Source organism: Stylophora pistillata, chromosome 12, assembly GCF_964205215.1.
Source record: "Stylophora pistillata chromosome 12, jaStyPist1.2, whole genome shotgun sequence".
Taxonomy (NCBI): Eukaryota; Metazoa; Cnidaria; class Anthozoa; order Scleractinia; family Pocilloporidae; genus Stylophora; species Stylophora pistillata.
The window spans coordinates 29260465-29270464 of NC_142530.1; the positions used below are offsets into that span (position 1 = coordinate 29260465).

The 10000-nt window shown below is 38.8% G+C and overlaps 2 protein-coding genes and 2 long non-coding RNA genes across 5 annotated transcripts in view; 2 read left to right on the forward strand and 2 right to left on the reverse strand.

Annotated features, from left to right (window-relative positions):
• Nucleotides 1–1114: 1114 nt before the first annotated feature.
• On the reverse strand, nucleotides 1115–2650 carry LOC148719543 (uncharacterized). The gene is made up of 2 exons (XR_015994124.1): nucleotides 2526–2650; nucleotides 1115–1351 (listed from the first exon to the last, which is right to left on the reverse strand). It is a non-coding gene; the product is annotated as an uncharacterized LOC148719543 (long non-coding RNA).
• A 3745-nt stretch (nucleotides 2651–6395) lies between these two features.
• LOC111347172 (uncharacterized) lies at nucleotides 6396–8469 on the forward strand. The gene is made up of 2 exons (XM_022954429.2): nucleotides 6396–6522; nucleotides 6921–8469. The coding sequence occupies exons 1-2, from the start codon at nucleotides 6409–6411 to the stop codon at nucleotides 7584–7586; spliced, it is 780 nt and encodes a 259-aa protein (XP_022810164.2). The 5' UTR covers nucleotides 6396–6408; the 3' UTR covers nucleotides 7587–8469.
• Nucleotides 7947–9826, reverse strand: LOC148719544 (uncharacterized). The gene is made up of 3 exons (XR_015993869.1): nucleotides 9481–9826; nucleotides 9266–9371; nucleotides 7947–9020 (listed from the first exon to the last, which is right to left on the reverse strand). It is a non-coding gene; the product is annotated as an uncharacterized LOC148719544 (long non-coding RNA).
• A 59-nt stretch (nucleotides 9827–9885) lies between these two features.
• Nucleotides 9886–10000, forward strand: part of LOC148719545 (uncharacterized) — a 22730-nt gene continuing 22615 nt past the window's right edge. For both annotated transcript variants that reach the window (XR_015993866.1, XR_015993867.1), the window contains exon 1: nucleotides 9886–10000. This exon is cut by the window's right edge and continues 221 nt beyond it. The gene's annotated coding sequence lies outside the window, so the exon portion shown is untranslated.

Consider the following 10000-nt stretch of genomic DNA (forward strand, 5'->3'; position numbering starts at 1 on the left):
TGGAGAGGTGTGAACGAATAAAGAAAAACCAGCCTGTTGCCTAAAGGTGAATAAAATCAAATAACATCCTGAGCCTCCAGTTGTAATAATAGTTAAATAAATCAATTATTATCCCAATAAAAATTATATTCCACTTCATCTATCCTTGCTACCCAAAAACATCAGATACACCCTTCACAACCTTACTTTTCAACTTATTAAATTATAAGAGGTATCTTACAATTTTATGAGAACCTGTACAGCTGATCAATCACAGTGACACTAGCTCATTGGTATAGTGACACTTCTCTCCCTTTTATTCGGCCCTCGTGAAATATTTTATCTTATCCGTCCCTGATGATGCCTTTGAGTGGTGAAAGCTCAGACTTCTACAATATTTTACAGTAATTCAAGACCACAGTGTTTTTATTGTTTTTTTTAACAGCTGATGGTATCAGTGAGGACAAAAAGCAATTATTTCCCAAGGCTTGTATCCCCTGGGAACAAGACTGAATGAAGTCAGATTAAAATAATGAGGAGAGTTTTGTTGACCTCTTTATGAAAATGTATGATTTACTCCTATTAGGTTTTAGAGAAATAAGACTGAAGTCAAAAGGAGACTTTGATACTGCCCATTAAGTGGTAATGGGCTCCAACCTGACTGCTATTTAAAGAAATTTAATGACATTTGCCAGGGGGGTTTGGCTGTGTCAATTTTACAGGAGGCAAATCATGTATGAATCACTCATTCCCAAGAAATTTATCAGCTCTCATTCTGGAAGCTTTAACACTCCTAAGGAATATTTAACGATTATTCCACGAGCGTGCACTGGATATGAGATGATTGATAGCCAACGAGGTGCTACACGCCTCGTTGGCTGTAATCACCTCCTATCCAACAAGCGCGAGTGGAATAATTGTTTTATTAAAAACGTTAAATTAAATTATTAAATTTTATTAGATTTTTACCTCCCTTTTAATTTTAAACTGACACGTATGCTTACCATATTTGTAGATTATGGTATATTGGCTGATATACTATAATGGCTAAGCCAATAAAAAGTCTTGAATTGCATTATCCAATTATCTAGTTTTTGATAAAACTGATTACTACTCACATTCATTTTCACTGAAATATGGACAAAACTTCTGAAAACTTTAATGGTAATTTTACCGTCACAAATACAGTAGACAAATCCTATATAGCATATTAGTCTAGACAAGTTGTGTACAGAGAACAAAACACTAATAATTTCAACAAGAAGTAAGCTTCTGGGAATAATGACAAACTCTTCAATAACAGCTAGCCACAGTAAATGTCACAGCCATCCAATCTGTCTATAGTACCAATTATTGGGTCACTTCACATTACCTTAAACGGAAGAGAACATAAGAAGCAACAACTTCAAGAACATGACACATACAGCAAAGTGAAATATAACTAAGCTGGTTTGGAATTCATTGCGCCATTCGTTTCTAATAACACAAGAAAGTGAAGGAAACGGCACCAGTTTTACTGATGAGACAAAGCCCACGCAATTTTTGGAGGTAAATGGACTAGTTAGACCGAAAGCTACATAGACAAACAATTAATTAACTGACAATAGTGAGGGATTTGGGGGCCAATTGAAAAATAAGTTTTACCTAAGTTTTTCCTCTAGTTAGCCCATGAAGCTCGAATCGGCAATAATAAAAATTACCTCCAAAACACGGTAAAAAAATAAGCGAAAAACCTAGTTGATTGAGGTAAGACCATAACCATTGTTAAGACACATGCCAACCTACCATATACAACAGACTTGAGAGTAAAAAGGACAAAGACGGTTTTGGGTCATGACTTGGAAAATCCACCAAAACCTCCCTAAAAATAATTCGCCGACGGTTGTAGTAAGAGCGACTTACGAACGAATCTTACCAACGGTCAAACATTTGGTGACAACAGCCAAAAAATAGATTCGTCTCATATTCTCAAGTTAGTTGGGCCTTATGGTGAAATAAAGCACTGCATACTTCGTTTGGCTGAATATCGATATATTTTCGAAAAACTCGATAACTGAATTTCGACCAAATGCCGCTTTTGAAGCTCAAAATTTCAGACTAATCTCGGAGCGTCGCGCCACGAATTGAAAACACTTGGACCGATAAAAGCTACCAAATCTTGAAAACAACATCAATACATATCTTGACAGTAATTTGAGCAATTCTTGATGGTTTATTTACACAATCTAACTGAATTTAACCGACCTTCTTCTAACAAGATTAAAAATAGGTAAAAACTAACCCGTTGACGTTATTTTACTATGTGCTATACAAAATAATCGACTGAAAATCTGGCTTTTGGAAGGCGAAGTGTGGTTCTTTTCGATCTCCAAACGATTTTTTTAGGGAAATGATTCAGTGCGATTTAATCAAATTTTAAAGTTGGATAAAATGAGCTGATTTGACGATGCCGTCAGTTGTTCGAAAGTGTTCACATTCAAACACAAACTCCATTGTTTCGCATTTTACATCCAATCTACATCTTATTTAACATGATATCATCTTACCGTCCATATTGCTGTATCACAAAAGGGGATTGCAGTCCTAAAGTTGTTGCATTGCTCCCTCAATAGCGATAGAACTTGGCAGGATAGTCAACACCTGATAATGATTGTTTTACAAAGCGTAACTCGGGGTTGCTCTATTCCCACTCCGTTGAAACACTTTGCGTAAGATATCTTATATAAGTCTACAACCGAACCCATGCTCGAAGACCCAGGGGCTGAGTCGATTTCAAGTATGGGCATGAAGAGCCCCTGGGGACATTGTCTTACAAGACTAGTTCCAAACGGTCGCAGTCGTTCTGCCATCTGATTGGTGCCAGAAAATCTTTGTGTTTTTCTGCCCTATCAGAGTAAAGTTAACAATTGGTTCATTCTTTAGCGTGCACTATCGAGTTATGGAGCACGCGTGAAGTTTGGAGAGCACGAAAGAAGCGTAAGAGTTGCCCGAGGCGATAGCCGAGGGCAACTCTAGCTTCATGAGTGCTCTCCAAACTTCCCACGTGCTCCATGACTCGATAGTGCACAGCTGAAAGCATGAACTAATTGTTTTAGAACATAGCCAGTGGAATTGTGCATCAAATCCGACGCGAAAAACGGACAACACTATCAGTTAAAGCGAATCGTGATGGCGCTGATGCCGAGTATGCTTTTCCTTTGTTTTTCTCTTTTTCTGCCTCATTTAAGAACTCTAGCCCAAGGGAAAAGGTCCAAACATTGTCTTCGTTTTCGGACTAGTAGGTCGAGTGTCTGTTTGTATCCATTATTGTCGCGAAATATATTATTTTTCCCCGCGCTAACAATGGCCGCTCGCGCGAAAAAAAAAATTTCTGGCGAAGTCGGATTTTCTGACGCTATCAGCGTGCACTATCGGGATTTTGAGCACGCTCACGTATAATGAATTTGATTGCGCGACTCTGCTAGCTATGTTCTGATGTACTTTAGAAACCTTTCGTGTGTTTTAACACGGACATATATGCTAGTAGCTCAGTTGCTCGCTATGACTGTTTGGACCGTGCGACGGAAATTTGCTTGAGGTGAAAAGTTTCAGTCTCAGCACACAATGTAAGAGAGATCGATCAGATTGTCCGCGAAAATTTTACAGGAAATTATACGGAATACTTGCGCAGGTATCAAGAGAGAACGTGTTTTAAAGTTTGTGAGGTTTGTATACAACACGATGGTTGAAGTCATTGATATGTCGCGTTAAGCGTTACACGACATTTAAGATTTAATCTTTAGACTTTTTGCGTAATTTGCTGTGACTGAAACTTTGCCAATCCCTTGAAGTTATTTCGTCGCACGGGCCACGCAGGTAGGTCGAGCAACTGGCGCTTTCGCCTACGGAGCTTTCTGCTTTCTGTGCGCGCCAAAATCTAATCTTCGCTTTGTAGTAAAGTCGTTCACAATAGGGCCAAGGTTGCAGAGAACCTTAAGTTCGTGGACGACCTCCGGCAAGCGCTAAGAGAAAGCTTAGCTGTGTTTCCGGTTAGCTAATTAAAATCTGAACAAAAAATTATTAATGCAGTAAATGGTTTGAACCCGGGGGTAACATGTGAAGGTGTAGTCTGATCGTCCGGGTGAGTGTAGTCGTGAGAAGGACTGTTGTCGGTGGTAGTGACTGACGTTTCGACAACCTGTGCGGAAGTCATCATCAGAGTCAAGTGAATGATTGTTGATCATCCACTTGACAATCATTCACTTGACTCTGAAGATGACTTCTGCACAGGTTGTCGAAACGTCAGTCACTACCACCGACAACAGTCCTTCTCACGACTTCACTCACCCGGACGATCAGACCACACCTTCACAAAAAATTATTAACGACAACATCGCGAGGAGAGGTGTTTTAGGGCAGTTACCGAAGTGGTTTGGAAAGAGTTTAATCTTTCAACTGCTGCCTAGAGTGTTGAAATTCTTGAGCTGGGAAGGCTACGGATTCTCTTCTAGTCCCTTGCTCATTGTCATTTCACCTCTTCTGTCGATTGTTGAAGACCAAGTTAAATACCTTTGATCATTGGGAATCGATCCGATGCTGCTTTCAATGGGAAAAACAAACCCAAACATCAAGAAATAGTGGATGGAAAGGGCGGGTTTGCTTTATTGCAAATGTTACCTTAGTAGTACAGGGTCATCTACCCACATCTAATAAACAACAGTTTCCACGCTTAGCTTTTCTTTTTTTTCAAGCGTAGATTAGATTAGAGTTTGGCACGCACAGAAAAATACGCAAGTACCAGTTGCTCGACATACCTGCGTGGCCCGTGCGACGAGATAACTTCACGGGATTGGCAAAGTTTTAGTCATAGCAAATTATGCAAAAAATCTAGAAAGATTTAAGCTTAAATCTCGTCTAACGTTTAAAGCGACATATCAATGACTGCAACCATCGTGTTGTTTACAAACCTCGCAAACTTGAAAACACGTTCTCTAGTGATACCTGTGAAACTATTCAGTATAATTTCTGGTAAAAATATTCGCGGACAATCTGATCGATTTCTCTTACATTGTTTGTTGAGACTGAAACTTTTCACCTCAAGCAAATCTCCGTCGCACGGTCCAAGCAAACATAGCGAGCAACTGAGCTACCAGGATATATGTCCGTGTTAAAACACACGAAAGGTTTCTAAAGTACACTTTACTGTGAGAGGGCAGAAAAAAAACAAAGATTTTCTGGCACCAATCAGATGGCAGAACGACTGCGAACGTTTGGAACTAGTCTTGTAAGACAATGTCCCCAGGGGCTCTTCATGCCCATACTTGAAATCGACTCAGCCCCTGGGTCTCTGAGGATATAACCGAACCGTGAACCAAATGTCAGCGCAATGTTGCTAGTTCAGAAACATGATTCTCACGTGCAGAATAACGCTAGTTAATTCCAAATGAGGTCTACTGAGATAAAACGCAAAAGTAAAAAATTGGACTATGAAGCACGTGGTTTCAAGATTTAAGGTCGTCTGTTACATATACGAAACAGGAGCAAACAATTATCTAACTCCTATCATAATTTAATGTTTCATAATTGAATGTTCATGGTACTTCGGGGGATATCGATAAAGCTCATTTTAGGTAAAAAAAAAAGGCGAAGGATCTGCAAAGGGCATAGCCCATAATACATCACTGCAGATGTGCGACAAAGAAAAGTGTAGTGTTCGAATATTTGTTTATTTAAAGGAAGTTTTATAAGGGTCAAACCTGGAAAACCACAACTTTCGCTGAAATATTTGTAAAAGCCAACGTTCAAAATCTTTATATTTATACTACTTCTTCTCCAGAGGCTTCTGTGCCTTGTTAAGTTACTCGTGCCGGTTGTAAGACTACGACTCACGGAGCACGTTCATATTTTTCGCACGCACCTTTTCCCGGCAGCGGTCCGAAAAAAGCTCACATCTGGAAATAAAACCATTTCCACGTAGCTCGGAACTCAAGAAACGCTTCGAGAGTAATCACTGCACCAGCTGACACAGCAGACTCGACTGCGAGTCGGTATACCTACATCAAATACTTGCATTTTGGAAACAGTGGCTTTGAAAAATCAACTCAACTAGTTAGTTATTTGGTATTCTTTCCCAAGAAGGTAGCCAAATAGTGATCTATCCCCCTCAAATAAGGTCGGGTCCAAAGCTAGCAATGCATTATATGACGAAACATTATAGAGCGTGGCTGATGCGGAATGAATGCCCAATTGCTCTCAATCCGCTTTGAACAGGGAAGAAGAGGTATAATTACTGTTTCCTGTTTTCTGGATCGTCTTTTGAAGCATAGTTAATAGAGGGGACTGGTTATGAAAGTCAGCGAGCATCAAAGAGCGAGACTATAGAGCAGCGCCGATGTCGAAAGTACCTGTCACGTGACCGCGAAGGTGCACAAGCCAAACACAAGTTCAAAGATGGCGGATGGTGGAGAGGATCTAATTTTGATTGGCGATAGTTTTGAGGCAATTTTAGACATCTTTGATGAAGATGAAGTACTGCAGGAACAGTTTTTAACTGCTGCAAGTGAAGTAAGTGCAGAATATTTAGAAGCTTACTCTTACTTAGTCTATAATTTTTTTTTTTGAAGGGGTTTACGGAGCCACACGCTAATGTACTTTCACGCGACTAACTACTAGAGAACAGAGAATTTCCCGACGTTTTCAGATAACAATTTCCTAGCTATATTCTAGAAAAATTATAAAATTGTATTTAGTTTCTCTGGTAGAAGTGCCCTAGATACTAAAAATTGCCTGAATATTGCCTGGGTTTTGCTTTGTTAAAAATAGTTTACAGAGAATGCAACCTGACAACAAACTGAACATTGTCGCAAGTGCCTTCGGAAGACGGCAAGTATGTTAACATTTGATCATATTTCATAGAGACAGACTCTAATATGCTGAAACTATGATTTAATATTTTTTGGTAGGTCCAATCAACCGAGATTGTTTGCAGCGAGTGTGGGAAAAAATACAAAACAAGAGGAGGATATCAAAGGCATCGAGCTGCCAAGCACAATCCAAATCGGAACGAGCATCGTTTGACTTTGACTGCTAGTATTCTAGCTGAGATTGTACGCAATGCATTAAAGAACATTTATGAAAGGGAAGTTTTTGCAGAAGATCTAAGGAAGGAGTTAAAACAGTACGAGTATCAAGTGCTTGAAGAAGGAACTCAAGAATTCTCTGTAATGAAGGCATTATTTGAAGGCTATTCAAAAAATGGGAATGCCGAGAAATTCTATGGCAACTATTATGCTCAAGTACCATTGAAGTCTCCAATGCTTTTCAAAGGACTATCTCAGAATGCTGCAACACTGCTTGCAACCAAGGTAGCTGATTTTATCCTGTCCTACTGCAAGGGCATTAAGTCTTCTTCTGACAGTAACCCACCTTCATCCCAAACTGTATTGTCAGAAAAACAAGAAGCTGGTCTTCAGTATGTTGGTGGATATGTCTTGCATAACTTGCATAAAAAGTATGCAAGAAACAATACAGCAGAAAACCAACAGGCAAGGGCAATATTGAAAGCTGGTAAACAAGAGTATGGGTGTGAGAGTCAAAAACTGGTGTCAAGTTTAAGCCGGGGTGGCTAGTGGAACATTACCAAGTATGCACAGAACAATTCTCTTAAAACAGAGCATCAATTTTGGCATCTCACTTCAGTTAACTGCTTGAAAAAAGTGGATGTTGCTGGCATAACTCTCAACTCAGTAACTGACAGTGAGGTATTGTCAAGCTACCAATGTATGGTTTCTGATGCAGAGCTAATCCCAGAGGCTGAAGTGAGCAAAAATGTGCTTCATGCTATAGTAAGTTTGTATGTAAGGGTACGCTCCTTTTCATGTGCTGAGGACATCATTCAGCTCTACAAAGTAAAAGCAAAGCAAACAAAGGCTAAAGCTCTCCAAAAGGAGATCATGAGAAGTCATGATCAAGAACAAGCAAGGCCTGAGTAATGTAATAGATTTTTATTACACAAGACAAAACAGTTATATGATACATGGAGAAATATTTGTTGCTTTCTCACTATATTTGTTGTAATATTATTGTCATTTATCAAGAAGAGCATTTTCATTCTAAGAGTTGTTCACATATGGTATAAAAATTTAATTTTCAATTTCTATTTTTCATTTTTTATTTATAGCAAGTACCTAAAAGTATTAAGGTTCCTTGCACAATAGATTTAGAGTTCAGGAATCTGATAACAAATTCTTATTTAACAAAACAAATGGTTGTTACTGGTTGAATAAAGGTAATGCGTGTCAAAGAAACTAAATACCTAATGGAAACCATTGAAAAGTCATAAGAAAATGAATATGATTGACCCCTCTATTAACTTTGGATTAACCAATATGATAGTTATAGGATAATAACATGTATCTAAATCATGTAGTAAGGAAAACAACACAAATGTCATGTAAATATTTATTTTCAAATTAAACATGTTGAAACAATAAATGAAACATTGGTGATTGATTTATGTGCATTAATTGATTGTTACATGAATATCTTGTATTATTGGAGTAAAAAAATTTAGAAATAGAGTGTGAATAGAGTGGCTTAGAATGTGCCTCTACTAGCTATGAATACGCTAAACAGTTCTTTGCTTTTTTCTACATGGTAGCTTTTCATTGGTCACATTAACCCAGGCTTTTTTTGTGTCCTTTCTGCCTCTAGTGTTCCCACTCTGGCAGGAGACTGACCTTTCAATTCTAATAGTGTTGCTGTTGTAGCTAAAGGTCCTGATATCTGGATTGTCACACCTGCGGCCAAACTGCCTCTGCTTTCCAAAATATTCTTCCACAGGATCTTGACAGAACCTTTCTGTCAGGACATACTCCATCCCCTCTGAAAGAAGAAACCTGGTGCACTCAATTGTAGACCCTGCAGAAATCTGGAAGCCTTCGTATGTCTGCCAAGAGAGGAACATCCTGGATCTTGCATTTTGGGTAAACTCACCCTCTCGGTTTTCAGTGCTCTCCTTCCAGCTCTGAAGATACTGCAGGAATTCCATCAAAAAGCCAAACCTATAAATATAAATTAAAAAATTACTTGTGTTCAAATGCATAGCAATTTATCAATACAGTCTGTGTTCTTAAACTTGAATGACAGACTTGTAGGCAAGAGTATTTACATGAAAATAATAGTGATAAAAATGTAATTTTGCTCTTAAAATCAAATTAACAGGTTATTATAAATTGAGTCTTATGATAGACAATTTGAGCACTAAACAACAAGTTATGATTATACCAATAGTTCAAGCAAGACTTACCATCAATCTTGAGTAGACCTGTAAGGTGCCAGGAATGGCTTTCGTTTTCGCTGGTGCTCAGTAAGACTTCTGACATTTAGGCAGACAAAGTCTTAAACCTGACTCTCTACGAAAGAAAAAGCTGTTTGTTTATATCTTAGTAGCTTGGCAACGCTACGCACATTACGCTCAGCAATCGTATCGTTCCATAGCAAAAGTTATCGAAAAATACTTACATATTTCAATATCTTCGGACAAAAAATGCTTTTCGAAAGTGTAGAGTTTGTCTTCATCTATCTGTCTTTTAAAATCTTTATCCATTTCCCTTGTTTTCTTGAGTACACCAAGCCACTCGTTGCGCCATCTCTTGTGATTTTCATCTTTCGCTAAGGGCAACTCGAAAATGCCGATTCCTTTGGTTCTTCTACAAGAACCACATCCAAAGTCACAGTGTACTCTTACTATAGCTATGAACGAGCTGTAGATATCCCTATGAGGAGAACGACACGCAATGCTGTTGCAGAGTTCACATCTTTTCTCTGCAACTCATTTTATCAGTAAACGAAAATGCCAGTTTGAAGCACTCGTGTCACATTTTCTCATAGCGTAACACCCGGTATTTCTCAATTGAGGATGTGGGTAGTACCCAAGTGAAATGATCGTCTGGGCCATCTGAGCCGTCTGATGCCGCTTATTTGAGGCATTGTCTGGAGCAGCCAATGAAATCGCTTTATGGAATAATCCACGTTCGCCCGC

Bases quoted from the DNA above. Each gene is read 5' to 3' on its own strand.
- LOC111347172 (XM_022954429.2), top strand. From the start codon at position 6,409: ATGGCGGATGGTGGAGAGGATCTAATTTTGATTGGCGATAGTTTTGAG. The intron at 6,523-6,920 runs GTAAGTGCAGAA...ATTTTTTGGTAG, and splicing joins TTTTAACTGCTGCAAGTGAA to GTCCAATCAACCGAGATTGT.